General features: G+C 37.8%; 1 protein-coding gene across 1 annotated transcript in view; it reads left to right on the forward strand.

Moving 5' to 3' along the window:
- Positions 1–25,656, forward strand: part of CTDP1 (CTD phosphatase subunit 1) — a 102,781-nt gene that overhangs the window by 38,954 nt on the left and 38,171 nt on the right. The window contains exons 10-11 of the mRNA XM_039571975.1: positions 44–274; positions 6,337–6,499. Of these exons, the coding sequence (XP_039427909.1) occupies positions 44–274; positions 6,337–6,499 (394 nt within the window). The remainder of the gene's footprint in view (positions 1–43; positions 275–6,336; positions 6,500–25,656) is intronic.

Raw genomic sequence — 25,656 nt, forward strand, 5'->3', positions numbered from 1 at the left:
TTAAATTTCTAATGCAATTTTTTTCTGAACTTTGTCTTAACAGAGAAAATAGCCCGGCCACATTTCCTGATACACCCAGCACATTTCAGACAGCTCTGTTTCATCCAACACCCATCCATCCGAAGTCTCAACCTGGTCCTGAAGTTCGACTTTATGATCCTAACACTGGAAAGCTGATCAGGAAAGGCACACAGACGTCTGGGCAGTCAATGTACATCCAGTCTCCAGCTCCTCCCATCACCTTGCCAGTCCACAGTGAACACTCATCCTTCAGGTACCTAAAGCATAGCTAAGAGTCACATTTATCTACGTTTTTAGATTCTGTAGTAAATCTTACTGTCATTATCCCTTCATTTGATCAAATTGTCATTTTTGCTTTACTTATGTTGTTTGCTTTCTAAAAAAGGAAATGAGCGCAAGTGAATAATCAGCTGAAGTGAAGACAGGATGCTATGATTCCAGATGCTTTTTGTGCCTCACCGAAGTGCAACTGGAAACCTCAAACCAAAGAAATTCAGCGTGTAGTTTTTGTGTATTCTAAAGAATGTTACACTGACTGATCTCTGAAGTGAGGCAGCTTGATGTTTCTTAGTAGGTCTTAGAATACTGGATTGTTTTTTGTTTATGAAATATACCTGATAGCATTTGGCTCTTGTATATAAAATTTTCCTCTTCACCTAATTCCTTCAAAAGGGGCATTAACTTTGTTTTTGAGGAATATCAGAAGTGATGGAAGAGGTGTGTAGCTGACTGAGCATTGTGAAATAAGGCCATATGGCTGAGTGCTTGTTACTAATTCTTAGATCATTTAGTCAAGACAATAATTCAGGAGGAGAAAGAGACAGACTACTTTTTGAAGTACAAAGGTTAGCATCTGGACTTCGTCAAAATTCGTGTAAAGCTGCAAAAACACCCCTTGTCTCGTTAGGATGCCTAAAATATCTAGAATTCATCCCCAATTATCTAAATAAAAGATCTGACTTTCTGGAAGGCTTGTTGATTCCAGTGGTAAAGAAGTATCCAGTTAAAGTCAAAGCTTTTCTTTGTGAAGTGTGATCAGCATTCCCTTGTACAATGCAATCAGAGTATAGCAGTTATTACAAAGCAATTCAGTTTTTAAGAGATGTAAATCGCACCTAAAAATGCACACAGTTTTCTACCTTTCTTCTTCCTTCCCTGCCACTTCAGCAGTGTTATCACTTGTAAAGATTTAGGATAGTAGTGTAGCTTATTATGTTTCCACTATCTTCATGTTGTTAAATATTTCAACCTGGTTTTTTTCAGTTATTATCTGTTTGTAGCCTTTTTCTTATTTCAGCTTTCCTGTTGCTGTCAACACGGGTTTTTTGAGTTTCTCTTGTTCGTGAAGATGTCCTGTTTTCAGTTCCTTCTTAACTGTGTCTTTTAAAGTCTGTTTTAGTTTACTGTGACGTGGTAAATGAGTGTTAGAAACTTTATATAATCAAGGCACAGCGTGTATCTAGAGAGGAGCTGAAAAGCTTTTGGGTTTTTTGGTCAGTTACTGTGGAAAGGAATTTTTCTAGAAATAAAGCTGGGAAAGTTGTACCTATATGTAATTGTCACAACATTTGTAAGATGCTTCAGTGTGATGGGTTATGTTGATATTAATGCATCATTGGATGCTTTCAAAAGAATAGGTTTTAATGGTTTCCCTACCTTTGTCAACAACTTGATGAAGAGTTTGTCCACACCTAAGCCTATTTTTCCTAAATGCTGAGGTGCTTCTTGAGTATCTTATTGAAAAGGAGAGAAATGTACTTTAACTGTCCTCTGAGTTTCATAGAGCTTCAGACAGGTTTTGAGGGTAGAGTGAGGCTGTGTCTCCTTTCTACTCCTTTTATTTCACTTCAGTGGGTTTTTTTGTGACTGTCAGTGCTCAGAATTGAGATGTTTTCATCTAAAACTGTGAATGCAATTACTCCGTGCTGCAACTTCACCCCACAACTAAGCAGCTGTAAGAAAAGAGATGAGCATAAGGTCTTACGCTGAGAAAAATTGTTTTCATTCTCATTTCCTGTTGATTTGGTTCTAGCAGTGAAGTTGGTGACCTGTAAGTGCTAATCTCTTAATTGGGGCACATTTCTATTCCCCAGAGCAGTTCTACCTTCTTCTGTTGAGATCCTGAGGAGTGTTTTGGCGAAGTCTAAGAGAAAAGCAAGGCAATGTTTAAATACCACAGTGCAGGCAGAGCAGGAAGGCTGTGAACAAGTAACAAAAAGCCAAATCGAAACAGCTTTGCTATGTCTTCTTGAATGAAGAAAAGCTGAGGCAGTAGTGTATGCTTTGTCTTAATGCATACATCAGTGATAACTTTTTTATAAAGCTTCACATCCACTTTAAAATTTGATATAATACTTGTCTTAAGAGAAAACTACATTAGTGCAGCAGTTTACTGGTAGAGGACAATGTATTTTGTGTCCTGACAGACTTAATGTGCTCCCTTGTTCACATTCTACAGAAAGAGGGGAGTATTTGTAACTAAACCATTGAATTTAAGCAGAGTCAAAGTTGTTGGCACTCACAGCTGCTTCTGTTGTGCGTGGGTGTAGTCGAAGCCTCCAATAATCCTCTTTGATAGTTTCTCAAATCTTCATCTGATTCTGCATTTCAGATAGTGGGAAACAGAATTGGACTGCTGTGAGTGGAAGCCCTTGGGGACGTGGTAGCTGCACATGGCGTAGCAATGGTTCTTGGTCTCTTAGTCTAAGAATAGGTGTCCTTGTGCTTGAGAGAACCTCTTCCTTGCAGGGCTGGTAATTCCAAAGGGCTTCAAGTTATCTGAATACCATTTCATAAGAACTGTTTCAGTTCTCACTGTGTTGGATTTCAACATTTTTGGTTTATTTCTGGGATTCAACTTGAAACATAGTTTAAAATAGGATATAATTAATTTAAATATGTACATGCAATTTGCAGTGAAACTGTCACCAGTGAATTACAGATGGTTCAGTTAATGTAGTCAACATTTCAAGTGACAGGTCTTGCTATTGTGCTCAGCTCTGAGACTTGAGTAGCTTCTTTTTTGTCATGGCTGTTGCAGCCCAAGTGGAGGGTGACAAAAAGTTTGCAGCTGTAGTAGAAGGGAAGGGAATGCAATGCTGCTCAGGGGCTGCTGGTGGCCAGCAGCTCTTCTCTGTCTGAGAACAGGAGGGATTCCTCTCTAAAAATAACCTGCTTTTCAGAGCTTTGACATGCCTTATGTATCTCAACAATTTGCATTTCATACAGAAGCAATATTCTACAAACATTGCAGTAAACACTAAAGTTGTAACGGGTCATGAGATGTGTGTAATGTAGTGTTGTTCAAACTAATGCAAAAGCTAATGACGGCTTGGACTAGAATAAAGAAAAAAGTTATACTGCAAGTTACATTTTAGTGAACACTAGTAATACACTAACAGATGAGGCAAGGCTTAAAATATGGGTGTCATTTACATGTGAGAAGTTAAAAGTGGCACCCTGGTTTAAAATAATGCTAAGATGCACCGAATGCTTGGTTTGAAGAGGTGTGTCAAGATGTTGGTGGCTGAAGCCATACTTGAAGATTTGAATAAATTACTTTAACTTACAACATTTCCTACTTAATGTTATCAATCTTGTTATGATAACAAAAATATGAAGTGCCAAATTGAACATGTGACTGAAATTTTAGTATTTTTAACACTTTCATGATGATAATGTTATTTTAGCTTTTACCCTGATGTTGTATCAAGGAAAGTGCTTGTTACCTGCACAAATGGTGAATCCACTCTGCACATATATGTCCTTGTGCATGTAAGACTGGCAAGCACCAACCAACCTCTGCAGGGTTGAATATGGTGTTATTTTTTAAGAAGTACTCATGAATCTCATTTGATTAGAAATAAATGCAAATTCCTGCCTTTTTATGTCTTTAATTTTTATTGAACTTTACAAGCAGCTGAAAATGTAAAAGCCTAAAAAATATTTTTAACAAAACAAAAATGTCTTACAAACCTTAAAGACTTTGTTTCACATTGCTTTTGGAATGTTTCATGGGAAGGCCCAGTGTTTCTTATCTAGTAGCAGTGGGAAAATACTGGGAAAAGCAGAAGCCTTTAGAAGCTATTAATACAGTTATTTTACAGTTAATATTTGTATGTAATGTAGTCAAGTATGATCTCACACTCTCTTGTGCAAAAGGAGACATTCTCGTCAACCATATGATAATGTGTTCTTTAAAAATATGCTCGATTTATTTCTAGTCTTAAGAAAATCTGCTTGGCTGCCCTGCTACATATAACTTCTCTGTAATTCTTGGGATGGTCAAGATTGTCATATTTTTAATAGAGTTGTGTCTATTAAAGTTGTATGTGATGTCTATGGCTTCTTTTTTGCCATTCTCTGTTTTGCTAAGAATGTAAATGGCATCACTGCTTTTCCTGCCTAGGTTACCTATTAAAAAGGCATGGAAATCATAATTTAAAAGAACTTTTTGGAGAATATAGTGGAATTCTGTATTATTTTCATCATCTATCTATGAAAATTACTGTTTGAGAGAATTTAATAGCAAAAGAAAATAGTGTGGTCTTTAAAATAGAAAATGTAGTAGAGGGGAGAAAAAATCACCCAACCCAAAAACTTAGCAGTGGTGAGAAACTCTAGCAAAAAAATAGTTTGATTAGTTCATTTCCACAGCATCCAAATTGTTTTAGCTTCACAAGAAATTCCGCTATACAGAAATAAGAGACCACAAAGGGGCATGTGTCTGCTGTGCTGCTGAGTTGTGCTGTGCTGATGGGGGTCTTCTGCAGCAGATAGTGCAGATCTGGGTAGCATGGCAATGCCTTGGCTCTTTTCCTTCATTGCCTCCCATTCAAAAGAAGAATGCAAATTTCCTGCACATATCAATGGGATCTGAGAAGAGAAGTGTGTATTTGGGAAATACAAGCTCTCAAAATGAGCAAAATTGACAGGTTTGTATGGCTTTCAGATTTCATACATTCTGGAATTTTAAGTACTGAGGTAAAAAAACCCTTGATATTTAGATAACCTTCTTAAGAAGTTATCAAGGTCACAAAAGGAGAAACAATTTTGTAGAACCTTACCTATGACTGACTGGATTTGCATAAGTTATTAGTGGCGGTTTTTTGTGGGGGACTCTTGGTCTAAAGCTGTTTCTTGTAAATCCCGGCTTGATGAAAATTAGCCATTCTGCATAGAAACTCTGCTGAGCAGAGACTACACTGTACCCTTTTTCAGTCATGGTCACTCTCAGAAACAGGTTGATGGTCTCTCACCTAGTAGATGCAGCTTGAAACTGCTTGTGATTTCAAATACAGTCACTTTTATACCTGGTTGTGGTAGTCATTCTCCAAATGCAGTCTTATGGTAACATAAATAATTTGTGACTCATGAGCTTTATGACTTTTGAACTGGATTCTGGGTGGTGCTAGGCCGCTATAATTTGTTCCAGGAGGCTAAGTACTAAGACCAGTACTTGTAGCTAATCTGTATTGTATAGTAATTTTAGCTTCTACAAGTCTTTAGTACTTAAGTAATAGTCACAGAAAAATTTACCCAAGGAAGGTAGAAGTCTCCTGCTGTTGTTCTACGTGTAGTCTATCTTTTTATTACTATCATAAAGCAATTCCCATGAAGCTATGATTATTTTATCATTTTAATGAATAATTTGATAATCTTTTTTGTACCTGCATGTTTGAATTAAGTACAGCAATTAACAATGTGATAGAATACAGACTAAAAGAAAAAGCTGTCATATTTCAATAGACTAGCCTAAAAGAAATATTGCCTGGTTTGCATCTTGTCCAGGCTTAGCGTGTGGGAAATGTCTAAAGGTTGACACTGCAGAAGTGCACTTTCTACATGCAGAACTCTTGTCTGTAAGGTTAAGAAATAGAAGGGTATGCTTAGAGACTCAAAATTAAAAGCCTAGCATAGATCAGGAGAAATGCATTAGAACGTAGGCATTGCTTTCAGAATGATAAATGTGTCAAGTGATGGAGAAACTCCACTTGTGCAGGAACATTAATGTGTTTTAAAAGCAACACTTCTACAACTACTGAAGCTCCTGGCAACAAGAAAGGTTTGATGGTTACTTAAAAGAACAGTGCAAAGGCAAGAGAGTGAGTTCCTTGTCAAAGGTAGAATAAAAACTTAAGCTGTCAGACTGAAAATAAAAGCATTAATCGGGAGACTTGACCAACCTGTTGATGAACACAGAGTTTTATTAAGCGAAGTCGTAGATATGGGGCACTCATAAATTGTTTATAGGGTTTTATTTGTAGCTCTGAATCAAGTAAATATTTCTTATGTGAGACCCCTGAATTTTTTCAGAGTTGTTCAGCCACATCAACAGCAGATGTTTGAAGAAGACCTACCAGTAAGTGAAAATGAAGAGCAGCCTGGTCCATCTAAGAGGAAACGCCAGCCAAGTATGTCTGAAACAATGCCCCTGTACACTCTATGTAAAGAGGATTTAGAGAGTATGGATAAAGAGGTGAGCATAACTGATTCTGACAGATTTCGAACATAAGTTTTAACTTCTGTTAAATTTTGCATGTGTATGAACTGACCTTGTATGCCACTACAGTAACTCTAAATAAAAGCCCCAGCAGACAAAAGTATGGTTCAGGCTAAAATGGAGTTCTGTTCTGCAAAGCAGAACAGGTATGTAAGTAGACCTTTAAAGTAGAAATATAGGCTGTTCACGTTTAACGTGTTATTGGAGTTGCTCTGTGGATAGCTTTGCCACGTGTCACTTCAGAGAAGTTTTGCTCTGGGGTTTTTTTACAGTAAATCTCAAAATAATCTGGACAAAAGTCAGTGGTGGGATGGGAGAAGAGAGGTCTGCAGATGTAAAAGGCACAGGCTGTATGGAAGATCAGGGAGACGGACTAGAGCATAGAGCCTCATTATCCATAGACATGTAATTGCAGTGTTGTTAAGTCATAACTATAATTGTTTTACAGATGAAGGGAACTTTCTGTTGCAGAGAGAACTGCACATCTTTCATGCAAAAGCACATTATTGCAATTCATTGTGAACCTCTAGCTGCTCACTTTTTGTTTATAGTTCTATGCGCTTTTTTCAAATGAGCCGCCAGCTTACATAATATTAAATGATGCATAGAAGAAAATTACCTATCACTGCACCATGTTTTCATGAATTTATCCTCTGTGACTTCACTATAAAATCTATTGACCCTGGAGCTTGAATGCATCTTCAAGCTTACATAGTTCACTGCGGTGGGGACAGGAACATATAACTTGCCATGTTCTTGTGATTAAACTCATTCCAAGGTTCTAGCTGTAACAGGCTTTGAGTTATCTTCAGGAAATGTAATAAAAGTGTGAGAAAGGAACTGCATCTTTCACCAACAAAAGAAAGATTTTATATATACAGTACAGGGTAAATTCGAGATGGGCTTTTGGAAGAACTTTATACTGGTATTCTAGGGAAATGTCCGATAACTTTCAACTGCTGTGATGACCTCCTTTGAATTTCAGGTGACTTCAAGCTTTTAACTTTACCTGGTAGCTCTTGGAGTTGACAACTTTTGATTTCTTTTGCTTTTTGTTCTGAAGTGTTTTGCCCATTTGATCTCAAACTTTACCAGAAATAGTATTTCTTCTTGTCATGATACCAGTCCCTGAATCCATCTGTGCCTTCCATCTGTATCATCAGTGATACTTAAAGACAATTGGTATTATGGGTTGCCTTTCTGATTTTATGTACTAACATTTTTTCTAATCATGTGGCTTTTGAAAAATATTAATGAATTGTTGATGCAATGTGTGCACTGAGTCAAAATGAAGTGTGCATGTTATTCAGACTCACTGCATAAAGTATTTATTGTTCTGTTTTTAAAGATACTGTTTGGAAACCTTCTAAAAAGTCTGAATCTTTTGGCACCATTCATTTAGTGATTGATCGCTCTCTGCTGCTACATTTATGACTAAAGAAATTAAAGCTTTTCTACTTCTCCTACAAATATAAACATCTTAATTTACAGTTATTTGTTTTTAAATTATGCTTTTGCTGAAGCAGCATATTGTGCTTGGAAACTAGACTATGTGAACTTCAGAACAAATGAAGCCCAAATTCCAGTGACTCTTTTTTTTTCATAGTTGACTTAGCTTTGGTTCCAGGAGTATGATTTGAGGTTACAGTTGCTGCCAAAAGTTTTCCCTTCCACCAGTCTCTGTTCCTTGGGCAGCTGAACCAGTAGGGGGGGTATGTTTGGGGCTTGTTTGGTGCAGAAGCAGGGTGGGATTTTCTTGGTATTTTAGCTTCCCCATGTGATTTTATCAAGGATCAAATACTAGGGTTGAGACATGGAGGAAGGGTGCACACAGGATATATGTCAGGGAGGTTGAACTGGATGTGGTAGTCCCAGCAGGTCATTGTCTCCTGGGAGCTGACTGTAAAAGAGAGGCAAGGAAAACTTGGGACTGCTAGCATCGCCTTAGTAAAGGTGTTGTGTTCATGTAGAAGAAATGTAACACAAATAATAAAGCAGGATTTTATGGCCTTATATGGGAGTACACTTAGGAAACAGATGATGTGTGATAACATACTCTATAAAATATAAAAGTTTCGTGGAGTGTACACAAGAGAGTCTGCTGTCAGGAACATTATCAAATAAAGTGAAAATAAGCTTAGTAAGCCTTGCTTGTTGGGACTCAGTTCATTTTGGTCACACTGTGACTGGTTTAACTTCCAGAGAAAGGTGTTTGCCCCCACCTCATTCTTTATCAAAACATGTTAAAGGGTAAGAACCTTTCTGGAATCAGATTGTCACTAAGATATGTGAAATTTCTACTTTTGCTTCATTGGTATCCATTCAAGTGGCTATGGCAGGCACAAGAACTACAGCTGACTGCAGACTGCCTGGGCAGAGCAAGGGAGTCTGTTCCGGTCACAGCAGTGACTTCTTGCTCCACAACTTGGGTGCTCATACTGAGGCTGTTTGAGTTAGGAGTATGTGTTCCAAGGAGAGGAAAAGCAAGTTCCAGCGGGGCTTTGCTGCAGTGTAAGCCATGCCAGGCTCAACTGCTGTGTCCCTGTCCCAAGCCACTGTTGGTAATCATAGGACCCTATGCCAAGCCAGCTCAGGGAGCTGGTTGGGACAGAAAAGATCCATTTCCAGGTTAATCTTCATCATTTCCAGCTTCCTGAAATAACCCACCATTGCTGCTGCATGAGTGCTAGTGCCAGGAGCAGGCAGAAGATGGGTAGAGCTGGGAATGAGAGTGAAGGCAGCACTGCATTTAACGCTTCAAAACTGCTTTAAATCCTCAGTATTTCTACCGAATTCTCTCACAAAATCAGGTAAGATCAAAAGGAGTCTTTTAGCTTTAGGCACTGGGATTTTTTTTCAATGAAATTAAATAGGAAATGCAAGCATTCATATATACTGTTTCTATGGGTATAAGTAGCAATAAATAACTTGGCAGTTAACATCTAAAGAAAATGTTGCTTTTTCTTTGCAAAAATCTGTGAAAGGCTACACAGCCCCTGGCAATCCAGAATTTGCATGTCGTTTATATATGAGAGAGTTTTGTTAGAAGAATCAAAATGAAAGCTGATAAAGATAATTTAATTATGATCTATTCCGAGACTAAATCCCTTTCCTTCCTTAACCTATTTAAAAGTGTGTTTGTCACTTGTACTGGTAAAAAAGCTGTAGCTGTTTGACTGTTCCATTGGGAAGAACTGCCATGAATAGGCATCTGTATTAAAATTTGATCTTATGTAGAGTTTTATCTTATTTTTTTCAGTTGTAGTTGTGCTATGGATACCAAGTAAATCAAAAGAAATGAATAGCATTTTAGCTATTGGGTTGCAGTTTAAGGTCACTTAGCCTTTTGTATCTTTTTCAGTGCCAAAGATCTGGGAGATCCAATGGTAGCTTCCTTTCCCTCTGACGTGGAGGACTGTTAGAATTTTAGAGAAGTGGAAGCACAAGAGTGTTCAATGTAGTAGAATTGCCATTCAAAGGCAATTGCCAGATCAGAGTAAGTGCATAAGGAATCTATCCCTACTTGGGAAATATGCAGCCTCCTGGTGCTGCTGCCTCACAGTTGAGAGAATGTTTTCCCCCTTTTCTGTACTAGTCTGACACAGGTGCTTTCCAGCTGATTGTTGCTGTTTGTCTGTGTTACAGAACGGTAAAGGACAGCAGAATTCAACACTGCCGGTCAAATTAGCTTGTTTATAGTCATTTTTACAGGACTGGATAATTTTTTACTTCTAAATAACTGGTTATCTGCTACATAACATGAAAAAGATCATTCCATAAAAATGCTTTTTATATAGAATTTTATCTAGTATGCTGGAATCTTCACTAAAGAAAAATCTTTAAAGAAATGGTTTCCAAACACTTAAATGCAGTTAACAACTAACTAGAAACCTCTTGTCCATAATAGCTGTTCCAGGATGACTTTTGTTTTCTCAAGATCAGTTCTATCACTTTACAGGAAAGTTACCTACTTTTGCTTTCAGTGTCTGTGTTGGAAAGTAACTGTTGCAGAAGCCTGTCCTGAAGGGAGAAGAAACTGGGCTGTCTGCAGCTCTTCTTTTTCCCCATTTCAGCAGGAATGGACTTGTTCACCTGCAGGAGCCTTTGTTACACACTTTGGGATTGACTGTGTGGCACTGTCATCCTTTGTCAGGGCTAGGTGGAAATTCCTGACCTACCAGTCAGTACAATGTTGCGTGGATCTGCTGTAGTTTACTGAGAAAAAACAGAAAGTGGAATCCAGGCTTCAGATGACTCTTACTTGTTTCCAGAAATAAGATCTATTAGCTAAAGCAAGTTGCGCAAAAGAAGGGGATGACATACGAACCACATGAAGACGTACATGTCTTCATAACTGTTTATCTCAGTACAGGATGCCATGTAGCTCTCATTCCCAGAGGTTACTCATGGATCATCTTGTGAGCCTATTTCTTCAGAACTGATTGCTAATTCCTTTTCATTAGGGATCATTTTCTGCTAAATTTGTATTCCTAAATTATATTTGGAGAGAACCTTACGATGGGGATAGTATCATGCACGGTTACTTAGTTAAGTTGACCTAATCCTAAGTGTTGTGTCCTGTGTGTTATAAATAAGCAGTTTTACGTACTAATTGCTTCCTGATGGACCTTGACTTTGCTTTTCTGTAAAATGTATTCTTTCTTTGTGGTACCTGTTGCAGACACAAAAGGTGATTTTTAGCCTTGTGCATTGTGCTAACTTCTTTTAAAAATGAGTCAGCTTTATATAAAGATTTTCCCTTTTTTAAGTGTCCCTTTCATAATTAGGTTGACATTCTTGTGTATAGTAAATTACTTAACCAAGAAGTAAGTAAACAAGGTCAAGAGTTTCCATTCCTCTCTTCCTTTTGGCTACAGATTATTCACATCTGTTCCTTTTAGAGCTGTGGCTGTCAGTACAGTTCCCTTATGTTATTTTTCAGGTGCTTTCTAATTCACCAGTCCATGTAAATAGTAGAAATGCATAGTAAGAATCTAAGATGCTCCCTCATAACATGTCAGTGATAAAGGAAAAAGAAAATACCCTGAGCTGAGCTCAAGATCCTGCTCTCAATTGCTCATATCTTGGCTGCTGCTACATCCATGGTAACAGTAGAAGGCAGACAGCCATAGGTTCTCATGTGTGTCAGTACTTCCAGGACCAGTCCTCAACAGATCCCAGTATGGGCTTCACTGATGGGAAGGAAGTTCAAAAGAAACTTCCAGTAAGGCAAGAAGATTAAACAAGTTCAGTAAGGCAGGAAGATTTCTGATTGTTTTTCACTACCTCCTCATCCAAGATGGCCTGGAATTACTAACATCCTGGAACAGCTGTGCACACACAGTTTACCAGTTGTATGATGCTTAGGCTTTTGTGTTTGTTACTGTGTTTTGGTCACGGTGTTTGAGAGTAGCATCTGTATCTTGTCAAGTGTCATCATCTCTGCCATCTAAGGTAAAATATTTTCCTAGTTTAAATTCCTCTCAGTTTGGGACTTGGGACAGGGGAAGAGAGGGAGTGAATCTGATACCAGTCCAAGGTCTAGCTTTCCCATCTCTCACTTCAGTGAGTGGAGCTGCAAAGATTCCTACCATCTGGTTGGGATATGTGGTCAGCAGCTGCAAAGTCACCACATTGCAATGGTATGTTCTGTGCACCAGTGCATTTAAGTATACAGATTTTTCTTTAGTGGGAATTGCCTAATGAACTACTTTTGCATCAGCATAGTTCTGTTGATTTAGAATGTATTCTGCACACTCTTTTCCTTTAACTAAGTTGTAATTTATATGCTATATATAAAGACTGAAATTGCAACATTGTGCTCTTACATAAGGCCACTTACGCTCTTACATTTTGTCACTCTACATTTTGCTTTTATCTAAGCAAATTTATCCCTTAATTTCTGTTTTTTATTTCAAGTTAGTGACTGTACCATGCAGTGAATTAGGAGGGAGTGTTTTTCTCCTTCAAATTGGTGAAAACTATTATCTCAGTAAGTGGTTAGCCTCTTGGTTTGTTAAAAAGTACTAATTTAATGTGGAGGATGTGGTCTCTAGAGCAAATAATAGCTGCCTGGGCTCCCTTGGACAATTAACTTGCGCATTAACAGTTCTTTGAATTTCCACAACTACATTTCGCATACAGATTTTCTTGTTTGACACCTTAGCATGTACTATGTCATAAACTGATCAGATGCTAAATTTGGTTAGCTTCTTATAAATTGTACCTCTTTTTGAAGCTAAAAGAATGAGCGTGTGTGTACACTTGCTGTTATTAGTGATTGTCATTGAGGCACCTTGGTCCTTGTAAGTGATGAGGTCTTGCTTGGCAGTTATTAGACAGCTTTCACTCTAAGTGAACTTGTAAAAACATTTGAAGTAACTATTAGTGAAAGTACACATACTGAGAAGTAGGAAAGGTAAACATGCTGCTCTTCATCAAGACAGTAGGAGACTGTATGAAAAGGATTTGCCAAAGTATCTTGTGATATAAGCAGGCCTGAGGAGACTCAGATTGGGTGGTCTCAGTCCATTGGTGCTTCCTGGTGCTGTTTCCTTACTGACAGCCCTATTGTCACCTTCCTTCACATGGTGACTCTCACATCCCATCTGGCCCCCATGCTCTGGATGGCTTTTTGTTTTCACTGTGGAGTGCTTATTACCAAATGGCTTTACCCAGCAAGACTAAATGTGTTGCTTGCTTTCTTTCTGTGGGAGATGAGTTTTCTGGAGAGAAATGGTGAGGGTGCAATGCTAGGAGTCAGGTTGCTGGTTTGTCTTCATGAAGGACTTACTGGGGTGATGGCTGGCTGGTGCACCAAGAAATATAATGTGTTTTTTTTAAAGGACATAGCTTAAAGTGGTTATATAAGAAGGAAAGTATTTTTACTGCTTCTCCCCTATTTTAGGATTTTGACATTCACCCTTCTCTAGTATGGTTAAATAATAGAGAAGTAATTGAGCATTAGTGTATTATAATGTTACAGCAATTATTTCACCTGTATCTCATCTGATTAGTAGAGAAAACTGAGTGAAGTTTTCCAATACTATTTTTAATAGCTTGGCGATGAGAATCAGCAGGATAGAATTAAGATAATGATACAGTGCATTGGAGAGGGGAAAGATGAGCACTTAAAAGAAGCTGGCCATCAGTAGTTTGCTTCTGCCTTTGTTTGTTTTGCTTTGAAGAATTCAGCTTCCTCTGAAAAAATGGAAACTGTTTTAAAAAGCAGCTATGCTTTTCTTGCTTTTCTCTTTTGTTTTTTAGTTACAGAAGACATGAACTTTTTTTTTAATCAGTATTGGTCATGCTTAAATTGTAAATCATCCTGACCAGAAACAGTGACAGTCTGATTGTTACTCGCCTAATAGAAGGAGCACCAAAATACATGTAGTGTAGATAAAGCTAGTGAGATTCAAATGGATTATCAAAATGTGAAACATATATTTTCCTATTTTTTTGGTCTGATATTTCTCTGCAGACCATTAGTTAATGCACTAATTGCATAGAGCTGGTTGTCTGCTTGTTTTTGTTTTTTAAGAGGGCATCATGGTTCAAGCTTTTTAGAAGTGTTTGGAAAGAGGCTTTTTTAATGTAATACCATGTTTTACAAGGAGACAACTCATTACCAAAATAGGAAAAGGATTTTTATCAAAGTTGGTATTATCTCAAGTAGACAATCAGTTGTGGATCATTTCTGTTTTTCTGCACAGGTTGCATAGAAAATACTATTTAAGCACGGTTTTTGATGTACTTGGATGCCTTATTTTCATTTTAGAGGGGTTTTTTTGTAATTTGTATGCCATAAGGATATATGGGAAACATACTGTAACCTTTTGGCATTCAGATGACACATGGTATAAATATCTGCATTTTGTAGATAAAAATGGAGACTACCTATATATGTAAGAATTAGTTTGATAGCAGTCATGACAAGTTGTTAATTAAAATAAGATATAAGACTTTTGAGCAAAATGAACATGATCAATCAAGTTCTTGGCTGATCAGGCTTTTTAGAAAAAAATAAAAAACATTTCACAGAATCACAAAATAAGCTGAGTGGGAAGGACTCGCAAGGATCATCGAGTCCAACTCCTGGTCCTGTGCAGTGCTATCACAGAGTCACACCATGTGCCCAAGAGCATTGTCCAAATGCTCCTTGAACTCTGTCAGGCTGGAGCTGTGACCACTTCCCTGGGGGAGCCTATTCAGTGCCCAGCCACCCTCTGGGTGAAAAACCTTTTTCTAGTATCCAACCTAAACCTCCCCTGGTGCAGCTTCAGGCCATTCCCTCTTTTTTATTGAAACTTCACTTACATTATGCCTAATTATTTTAACAGGTACTTTAATCATAAGTGCAAATATTTGTGCTACAATAGTTGTTAGTAATGGGCTGCAGCAAGTGGACATCAACTAAAGAAGCAGCCATGCTTATTTCAACCCTTACTTCTTCTTGAGGAATCTGATAAAACTCAATCAGATTGATAGATTGTCAGTAGAAAAAAAGGGAAATCCAGGCAAAACTTAGTTAGTCCAAGATTGGTCTGATTTACTTGTCAGCAAAGATGCTTCTGCCATCTTACATAGTTTTCATACTTTCCTGATTCAGTCAATAGTTGATTCAGATCCTCTGCCATTCTCCCAAAGGTGTTCACAAAATTGTTTCATTGTAAAGTTGGGATTTTAGAAGAGTAGCTTCTTTTTCCATGTAGCTGACATTCTGCTAAGCATAGAGTAAAAATTATGCACATAAGGATAAATCCTGAGCTCTGTGATACTGCAGATATGAACAATTTCTGGCTTGTAAACTGTGTCTGATTTTATAGCAAATGTGTTATTCTAATGTTACTCCATGTGAAATGGAAAACAGTTCTATAAAGCTTCCACCTCTGGAATGTATATACAAGGTTTTGGTTATTCTATAGGGGAGAAGGCTTTCCCATACAGTCTGTGGAGGTTTTTCAAAGGACTCTGGTAGTACATTGTCTCTGCATCCTTATCTGGCTGGCTTTAGTAAAGAGAAGCTGAAAGCATTTTTCAGCTGTTTGTTTACTCACCAAAAATGGGGCAAAACCTCTTTAAATAGAGTTCAGTAACCTTATTTTAACATATACGTCTACTTCCATATGCTAAATGAAATGCAGGTAGGCTGTCAACACTAATTGGCCACAGTTAAAAATGAGTTGCCTGAGCCATGTTAAACGATTTGCAAGCTGATCCCTAACATAATTGTGAGCAGCTGCATACAGGGCCTGATTGAGCCTCATCACAAGTCTAACATTTTTTTAAATTAAAATTTGAGCTGTTACTCTCCGTGAGTGATATTTAAAGGTGTCTGCTCAAGTCCCAGTCTAAGTCTGAATTGTTTTTCCATAACTATTTCTTTTGTTTTATCAAGATCTTCTGATACTTGTATTTCAACATACAAAGAAATATAGATATGCAATATAGCATAATGTGTGTTAAGTGCTATGAAGAATCTTCACAAACATTTGCATAATGCTAGTCTGCTAGCAAACTTAATTTGTGGTTGGAATTCTGGGACAATAAAAATGCAAGTCCATTTTGGTGACACAAAGGCCAGGTTATTTCTACATACAGCATTGAAGGACAGTTTAGTTTATACCATTATTTTTTAATCAGCTGATCTTGAACAGTTATCATAAGCTGATTTATTGTTAAATTTACTTATGCATAATTGCAATTGCTCACTTCAGAGACATTTTCAAGGGAAAACATCTCTGCTTTGGTAGTCTTCGTTCTTGTCAGGTGCCAGCTTCAGGCACACTGAATACAGCCAATCAGCTCTGCCTCTGTGTGATAGTCCTTCAGCTCCGAGTGTTCTAGCTCCTGTGTCAGCACCACTATTTCCATTCCATGTACAACTTTAATAGAGGTTAGGAAAAGCTGCAGAGCTAGAGCCCCCTGCTGATGTACAAGATTCTCTGCTGCAATGAGTCACAAAATTAATAATTCCCCAATGGCTGTGCTGTGGTAACTTTTTCATGCCTACAGTAGTGGCATTAATTTTAGATCTTGTGAGAACATCATTGTTACTCTGTATTGTTACAGGGTTTGTATATGAGCTTGCACTTTCTAATTGCCAGGGGTCACAGTCATCTCTGGACAATATTCCCTGTCACTCCTTGTAGCAAATATGATGATACTGCTTTCTCTGAGATTAACACAGACAGCTGCCTATCCTAGATATTTCAATGCTCCAGCATCAAACTTGCTTCATCACAGACGTATTGAGGACTGGATATAGCTGTCATACCATGACACAGAGATCATATCAGAACCTGCATGGTATTCAATCACATTAATATTGAGCTTGTTGTAGAAACAGACCACTCTTCAGCTACTGGGCTTATTGTTCACTGTTTTATGGATTCCTACTTTTCTTTTTCCTTAACTTACTCCATGCCTAATTCTGGCTATTGAGTAGGCTAGCTACACAGGATGCTTCCATATACACAGTGCTCATATTTCAGCACTACTGCACTTAAAAGCTACATGCTTGTCTGTAGAGTCAAGCAGTCTCATTGCCCAGTTCAGTAGAAACCATTTCAAAACTGCTCTGTCTTCACTGTCATCCTTAAATTTCTTGTAAAAGCAGAAATAGTTTTCTCCAAAGCTAACTATGTGAGGTGGTTTTGTTAGCTGGAGCACACTGATAAGTATCTCTTGGCTCTTGTTATAATAAAACCAAACTAATCAGGCTTATTGAGGAGGGAAGTTCACTGACAAATAAATAATGCTTCATGAGGCCAGCTGATATCTGGTAATGCTAAGTTAAAATTAGCAAGTCAAGGCAGATCCAAGCTGGCTTAGCCATCTTAGGGGGTGGGTTTGTTCATAGTATGTGTGAATAAATCTATCCTGAACACAGCTTATCTGTGTTTTTATAGCAGTGTTTTTGAGCTAGTAAGCCCTACTGTATCCCAGTTGCTCTACACAGCCATAGTTTGGGTTCTTTTGCAGCTGTGATAACTGCAGAAAGCTTGTGCATGCAGGTAAATGAAAGCAGGTTTTTTTGCCTGTCTTTTGTTCTCACCATAATGTTTTCAATTTCATTTGGACTGTGGCTTCTGAACAGCTTTATATTCTGCTGAACAAGAAGTAAAGGAGTTCAACCTCTGAAAAGGAAAAAAACCCTTATTTTTCTCTGAAGTATGTATGTAGTGATGAATATTCAGTCTCTCTAAGCAAAAGATAAGCTTTCAGTTAGCCTTGGGATGGTGAAACCGAGCACTGTGCTAAGAGAGTGTCTTGTTAAAACATGTGATAACAAGGACTCATTGAGAGAAAGCTTTGAAAGTTGAGATGTAAAAAATGGGAGGGTGGTGTGCATATTGTATCAGCAACTGTTTTATGTATCTTCTTTTTAGGGTGAGGTGCTTGGGTTCTTACATCTTCTGGAGTAAAGTCCATAATTGTGGCTGTTATTCTACAGTATTTTCTGATCATGACTGTGCAATAAGAGACTGCATTTTTGGTTGCTGCATTTCAGAAGTTTAGTGTTTGCCTCTGAGCTGAAGAACATTAAAGCCTCAAAGGTAGTTTAAATAATCTGTAATTCAGGTTGAAGTGTTAGGAAATTAGTTCAAATCAAGTTTCCTCCCACTCTTGGTTTTCTCATTTTAATGGAGTAACCAGATGGGTTAAGCCCTAAATGCTTCTCAGCAGTTTTCAAGGATAATGTGCTAAGTGTACTTGCAGGTTGGCTACACTACTAACTAATGCCTTTGGGGATGACTTGAAAGAGAATATGCAGATTAGTGTCCTAGTACTTTTTTTCATAAAAGCTGAGATTTTTCCCTTTAGAAATGCAGGCTGCAAAAACCTGGATCACGTCCACTATTAGGAAAAGAAATACTATTTTAAACGCCATCCACCAGTTCAGCAGGTATTTCCAGATAAAATAGTGACTATATGTTGAGAACTGTCCCATTCTCTTTTAAAAACCATTTGGACAGTCATCAAGCTGCACCGATGAAGGAAGCCTGTTCACGCCTCTTCAGAGCTGCCTCTCTGTGGCAGGAAGAAACTTACCAGCTGGGCCAGAGTGCAAGTGAGTTTTAGCAGTAGATGACACTTCATCCTAGCTAGCTGCCTAGGAATCCCATTGCTTATTAGGCTTGGGCAATTAGTATGCTATCCTCTACAAAATGCTCATGGAGGGGAGCACTGCAATAGGTGTGTTCAGCATCCATAGTTTCTTTTCTTTTGTGTTTTTAAGTGAAACTACATGAGAGCAGATACTGTCAAGGGGTCACTTGACAATATTTTGATGTTCAAAAAATAGTTGTTAAATGAGGCTTATGTCCAAAAAAGGCTTGCTCTGACGGACTGATTAGAAGTAGTACAAATAGACTAAGTATTTTTTATGCTAAATGATTTTTACCCAAATTTCTATTTCTTTATATAACCTAAACAGTATAAAAGCAGGTTAGTTCCTTGATACTAACATACTGATGTCGTGCTGCCCTCAGCACTTCATTAGCAGCTTCCTACTGATGTCTCCCCTTGGCAATGAAGTGTCAGAAACAATCAATCAGAGCCTAGGCTTTGTGCCTTCTCAAATTGCCATGTGTCATTTTTAATAGAATGTTAGAATTTCTCACCTAATATGTCAGTGGTATTTTGTGACAGTATTTAAACAACTTGTGCAAGTGTTCTTTCATTAGCAAATTAGATTAATTTATTTTTAAAGAAATTTAGATTGTGCATATCTCTTTTTAAATCTCTAGGAATAAGAAGGAGGTTATGACAGCTTCTGGCAAAAATGTGCTTCAGTTACTAGCCAGACTGACAATTCTCAGAGTCTTGCAAAATTACAAGACAAAGCTGTTGTTTGTTGTGTGTCAGCAAAATATATGTTCTACTTTAAAGGAAGGGTAGCTTTGAGGACAAAGTGTGATATGGTCTTGTTTTAAAACAGATGAGCAGTACAGCTGTAAGGTGTTACAAGTTTTTAACCTGTTGCTGTAAAGTTCTGCAAGATAAGAGCTGTAGTGACGAGTGCAGCAAAGTGAGATCCCTGAAATGTCCACCTGTGTTAAAGGAAAAGGGAACAGGTATGGATACTTCTAGTCTTTGCCAGGCCTTTTTTGTTGGCTGGGAAAAGACTACAGTGATATTAGTCTTTGTTCATTTTGCACGCTTGATAGCTTCTGTGAACTAAGGAACACCAAAGATGTATTTGTATAAGAATTTTCTCCTTCTTCCTTTCCCTTCCCTCTAGGAGTTTATGTATATTAGTATTCTGTTTGTATAGCATCAATAGACTCTCTAGGTATTCCAGTCTCTGGATATTTAGATAGTGCTTATTTCTACAAAAAGACTGTAACAGAATTTGAGTGCAACAGACTATTGCCTGGGGACTCACTCACTGCCTCATTTCATTAAGGTGAAGGTTTGCTTAAAGTGAAATCAGGACACTTAGTAATATGTGACACTTGAACTTGAGCATGCAGCTTGAGTTTCTCTTCTATTGCTGTTTTTTTTGGTTTTGTTTTTTAGGACTTGCAGGTACAGGTGAACTTGAAAGATGGGCCAATGGCACAAATATTACTCTTCAGAAGAGAATGTGCTGATAGTACCAATAGGCTGCAGTAGTAGTGCATGGTTCAGTTCATCAGATTATGAAATTCTAAATTGGTCACAAAAGAGTATGTGGTAATACTTTTAACATAACTTCTCCAAGCCATTGGTCTGTTGCAGTCTCCCACTATTCAGGTTGTGGCTACACATTTTAATAGAGATGCTTATCCAAAGTCTCTTTGCAGCGGTTTATTCCTGCTGTGGCATACTGTTAACAGCTTGGGTGTTAGTGTAGACATAAAATGAAGAGGGATAGGGAAATGGGGTAGCTACGCAGTAACGCAGCTTAAAAAAGTAGTTGAAGGTAACTAAACTGCTCCTGTCTCTGAGATGTCACACAATGAGCAGTGAGATAGTTTTGTTGCATCTCTCTACAGCAGGACACTTGAAGTGTCAGTCCTTCTGCCTTCTTACTTCTGCTCCTCTTGCAATACTGGGAAACCCTGTGGTTAAATTTAAATGTACCATCTGTTTGTTGAAGGTGTACTCACTCGTGTTTCTGCTTGATGATTGGTAGTGTTACACAGGGGAGGGGAAAAAACTTTGGATAAACCTAAATTAGTTTTCCTTTTTGGTGATCAGTTTTTGTCCTGTAATTTCAATGTTCTTATCCTGGCTCTCTGAGAAAAAGCAAATTATGAGTTTTGAATTTATAAAAATAAAGCTAAACTCAAGCATGTGACTTTGCCCTCTTTTTTTCTTTTAGTTCATCGTCTTGATGGTTTTATAGCCATTATTATTAAAGTATCAACCCTTCAGAGATCAAATATGAATGCTTAAAGTTTAATGGTTAATTGTCTGTCCTAGTAGAAAAAGCCATGCTGTATTAAAACTCTTGCCTAGAGCCCTCCCCCCACCAAATCTAAACCTAGTGGGTTTTCTTAAAAAACATGTACCCTTTCAAACTCATGGCAACTCATTTAATAGTGGTGGTGAGAGTTCAGCAGCTGTCAACAGCAGCATGAGAGTTTAAAAAAGACACAGGTGGACAATTCCCAAAGATGTGCAGTGATAGGGTGGGAGGCAGCAGACACTAATTACAAGGATTACTTCGTATAATGGAAAATCTTCTTACCTCAAGGGTGATCAAACTTTGGAAGAGGTTTCCAGGAGTGGTCCTAGATCTCCATATCTGAAGATATTTAAAACGCTCCTGAACAAAGCCTTGAGTAACTTTATAGAACTGATCTGACTTCAAGCAGGGTGCTGGACATTGTGACCATCAGAAGTCCCTTCCAACTTAAATTATTCTGTGATTCTAGGTGTCTAGCGACTAACAAACTCTCAGATGTCCCATAAGGTGTTTTTCACATAAAGGATGGGCTAATTGAAATAGAAAAAGCAAGATTAATATTTTGCATAGTGGAAATTCTGAGCACTCAGATGGTTTCCATTTCCTTCAAGCTTGCAAGTTATTAAGCATGTTTACTAGTCAAATCCTGTGATTTCTCAGTAGGGGAACTGATACTGAAGAACATGCAGTTCACGACTGAGTATATAAACGTACAGCTTTTTTCTGACCAGCTTTGGTTTCAGTGGGATGCATTTTAATTTAAATGTAGTCATCCAGGACATACAAGTCAATATCTAAATTAATTATATGTGAAAGAAATCTCATAAAAGCTTTTTTCTAAGGTTTGGTAATATTCCTTAAACTGTTAGAATAATTGTTTCTCAATCTACCAAACTAGATATAATAACACTGCCAGATTCGATATTCTAACCTGAAGCATGCCTTTATCAAAATCAAGATGGTACAAAGGTAGATCTCAGTGTATGGAGATGGAAATAGAGGAAAAGTGTTTCTTTTTTTAATCATGAACAAGACTAGTCATTTCTGATATTTATTCATCACCTGCTCCAACGAGCCAGTGGTAATTGTGGTAGAGAACAGTGAAATCTGTATTTGAAGTGTTTGAGACAAAGGGGTATTGGACACTTGCATAAATGCCTTATGTGACTCTAAAAATCAAGTCAGAAATTTGAAAGGAGAAAAAAGCACTCTAATGCTAAAGAAAAAAAAACAGATGAGACAGAATGTGAAAGATAAGTTCTTTTGAGGTTACTCAGAAGAAATGGGACTGAGTTACGTCACACATTCTCCCTTAAATTTTATGTACTGAGGGACAATTTAACCTAATTCAGACTGCTTATCCTTCCTGTGACATCTTTGTATAAGAAAATTTTTTGTTTCAAAGTTACTTCAATTCAGCCCAAATCTCTTGATACAGACTGTAGGAAATTGTAGGAAAGTTTAATTGTTCATATGTATTATGCCATAATATCACCTCTGAAAAGCATGCTGAAATACTTGCTAGCTTTTTTGAAGACATAGGTGGTAATATCCTCAGTTAACTGTACCTAAACATTCGGGTGGTAGGAATAAACATAAAAAAAGCTTTTCAGTTCATTGAGGAAAAAAGTGAAATGAAAAGTTTTCATATACAGAAGAAAAAATTAAGATCAAAGCTACGTTTAAAAATATTAGATTTTTCCATATTTGGAAAAAAATTTGTGATGTGAAACTAAGTGGATTCTTTTCTGTGCAGTAAGGTCATGGTGCAGCCCACAGTTGCTTATAGCTATGAGAGTGACCTGAAAAGTCACTTGCTGCTGAGGAGGCAGCGTTCTGTTCTCCATGTCAGCAGAGGATTGCTTCCCTGCAAAGAAGCCTAGGACAAACCTCTTCCAACTACTTGCTTTTTTGCTGTACCTAAGGCCAGAACTTTTCATAAATAATGGTCAGTAAGAGACTAAAAACACATTCTTTCTCTGAAGGGTAGCTGTAGATCATGCTCTTCCTCACTGGCCTTTAACTTATATTGTTGGAGCCTTTTCTGGAATTTTGGCATGGATATTTTCAGCAGTCTAAATTGAAGAATCATTGCATTTAGCAGCCATGGAGTTCTTATGTATGCTAGGGTATCATTGTTCTAGAAATGCTGCAACCAAAGGAACAGAGGGCTCCACGCTTGCTGCCTCCGGTGGGCTCAGGTTTTCTCTCCTCTCCATCCCACCTATAAGCTGATGGGCAGGGAAGGTGGAGTGGAAATGCTGATCTTGTTTTCAAGTTGTTCCCATTGAATCTGTCCTCCAGCATAGGTGAACAACTGTATTCTGGCCACAGGTATTGTGGTAATTTTTTTTTATCTTTGACTTCACTGTTTGAAAAAAATTACAGTGTAGATTTACAGGCCTATTGCTATTTAACAATCTTTTGGCAGAGGATTTCTTTTGAAAACAGAATAAAGGAAAGGAAGATTAGAGTTATGGATGGCTTTATAATCGGATGAAGCCATAGCTTCCAGGCTCCAATGATGTCTCTGACTCAGAAAGGCTTTGGAGAAATCATCATATTATCTCCCTTGAGACATTTTCTCTTTAGAGACTTTAAATTAAAAATTTGTTGTGAATATTACAGTTGGTAACTTTTAGTCCATGTGAATTTAATTTAAATTTCACAAATTAGTAGTTAGGAATGGGCTTTTTTGTCTTTCCAACATCAGTGAAGTGTTACTAATTTAATGGAAGAAAGCAATTTTCATTATACTAATAATCAGAGCATCATATAATGGTTTGGATTGGAAGGGACTTAAGTCATCTCATTCCAGCCCCCCTGCCATGGGACTTAGACCATCTTGTTCCAACTTCCCTGCCATGGCCAGGGACACCTTCCACTAGATCAGGTTGTGCTGAGCCCCATCCAACCTACCCTTGAACACTTCCAGGGATGGGGCATCCACAGCTTCTCTGGGAAACCTGTTCCAGTGATTTACCATCCTCACAGCGAAGAATTCCTCCTGATATCTAATCTAAATCTGTCCTCTTTCACCTGAAAACCATTCCCCCTTGTTCCATAATAAAATTTATGTTTTAGAAGGACTTCAGAATCCTTAAGTCAGCACTCGAAGCACCCTAATTACCAAGGAAAGATTGCACCTTGTGTTTCTTTTAGCAGTTTCAGGTATTTGTTCTAGGCATCTTAAGAATGTTTACAAGGTTTCCACTCAAATCTAGACATTGATCTCCAGGTAGGAAATTCAAAGTTTTAAATGGCATTCTTTGAAGAATCAATCTCATTCAATCATATGAAGGATACAGGATTAGTGTTGCTTTTTAATAACAATATTGGTATGCAATCTCTAAGTGACATTTTATTTCATTCTAGTCAAAGTATTAACTGCAGTAGTAAAGCCCAAATACAGTGAATTGTGCAGCTGTAGTTGCAGTTACCTTTCCTTTTCATTTGCAGAGGTTAAGCGGTCAGATTACCAGAGGCAGTGGGTTTGGGATTTTTCCCTTCAGATCTGCCTTTAAGGAGCACAGTCTATTGCCCAGGGCTGCAATTAAAGCTTGTGCTGGCATTGTAGCCAGTGCTGTGAGCAGCGTTGGGAGCTCCAGCTATTGGGGCTCCACTGCCTCTGTTCGTTTCCCAGCAAGGTCCCAGTGCAGCCTCCAGGGATTGCAGTGGGGGCTCCTTGTAAATTACTTCCACGTGGTGTTTTTAAATTGCTGGTTTTCAAATTTGAGCATAGCAGCTGTGCTCAGCATCGAGCCAAGGCTTTTTCTTCTCACATAATTGCTTTTCATCCTAAAACTGGCTAATAACCTCCTGGTTATTACCAGGAACTGCTAATATTTCTATGTGCAGTTTGATGACAGTAGGTGAAAATCATTCCAGACCACAAGTGCCAGGAAGCACAAGTTACAGGTTTGGTTTTGCTCTCATTCTTAACACCTGGCTTTGAATATAACTCAGAAATCTGTTTACTGCCTGAACTAAAAAAAGCTACCCATGGTTAATGCCCCTTCACAGAGGAAAAGGGCAATCACCTCCCACTCAAAAATATACCATAAAGTATTTAGAAAAGCAAAATGTATTTTAAATAATACTTCTTGAGCATGAAGATCTCATTCTGGGACTTCAGCTGCTGAGGAACAAAGCAGTAATGTCTTTATTTCACTAATACTTTCCTATTACAAAAAGACAGTAAAACGTTGTAATGTTTCTTTAATTGCTAATGAAAGAAAATTGAGGGTGTCTTTTTGTTGAAAGGGAGAGACAGTGTTTATGAATATAAATACAGTAAATGATAAAAATTACAAAGAAAAACACATTCCCTTATTTTGAAACTATTTGGATATTCTGAAAGCTTGTTGTAAAACCATTTTACACCATTAAAACCAGATTCTATGTTGAATTTATTCACAGAGTGAATAACTGCTTGTCTGTGATCCTTAATAGAAATTCACTTGACTTCAGGTATTTTTACTTATTCTAGGAAAGGTTTGTTTTGTTTTGGAATTTCAATGAAACTCTGTCTCTAAGTACTACTATGCTTTCTTTACACTTCGATTTTGCTTTTTTGCTGTTTGGCTTCACTAGAAATTAAGAGTATTTTCTAGATATGTTGTTGAACTCAGCCCTTTTTATCAAGGGTACAATGTAACACATATGTAAAAACTAGATTAATACTGTATTCAGTAGAAGATAGCATCCAGATAGTCAGCTATCACAGAAACTTTAC

This window comes from Corvus cornix, chromosome 2, assembly GCF_000738735.6.
Source record: "Corvus cornix cornix isolate S_Up_H32 chromosome 2, ASM73873v5, whole genome shotgun sequence".
NCBI lineage: Eukaryota > Metazoa > Chordata > Aves > Passeriformes > Corvidae > Corvus > Corvus cornix.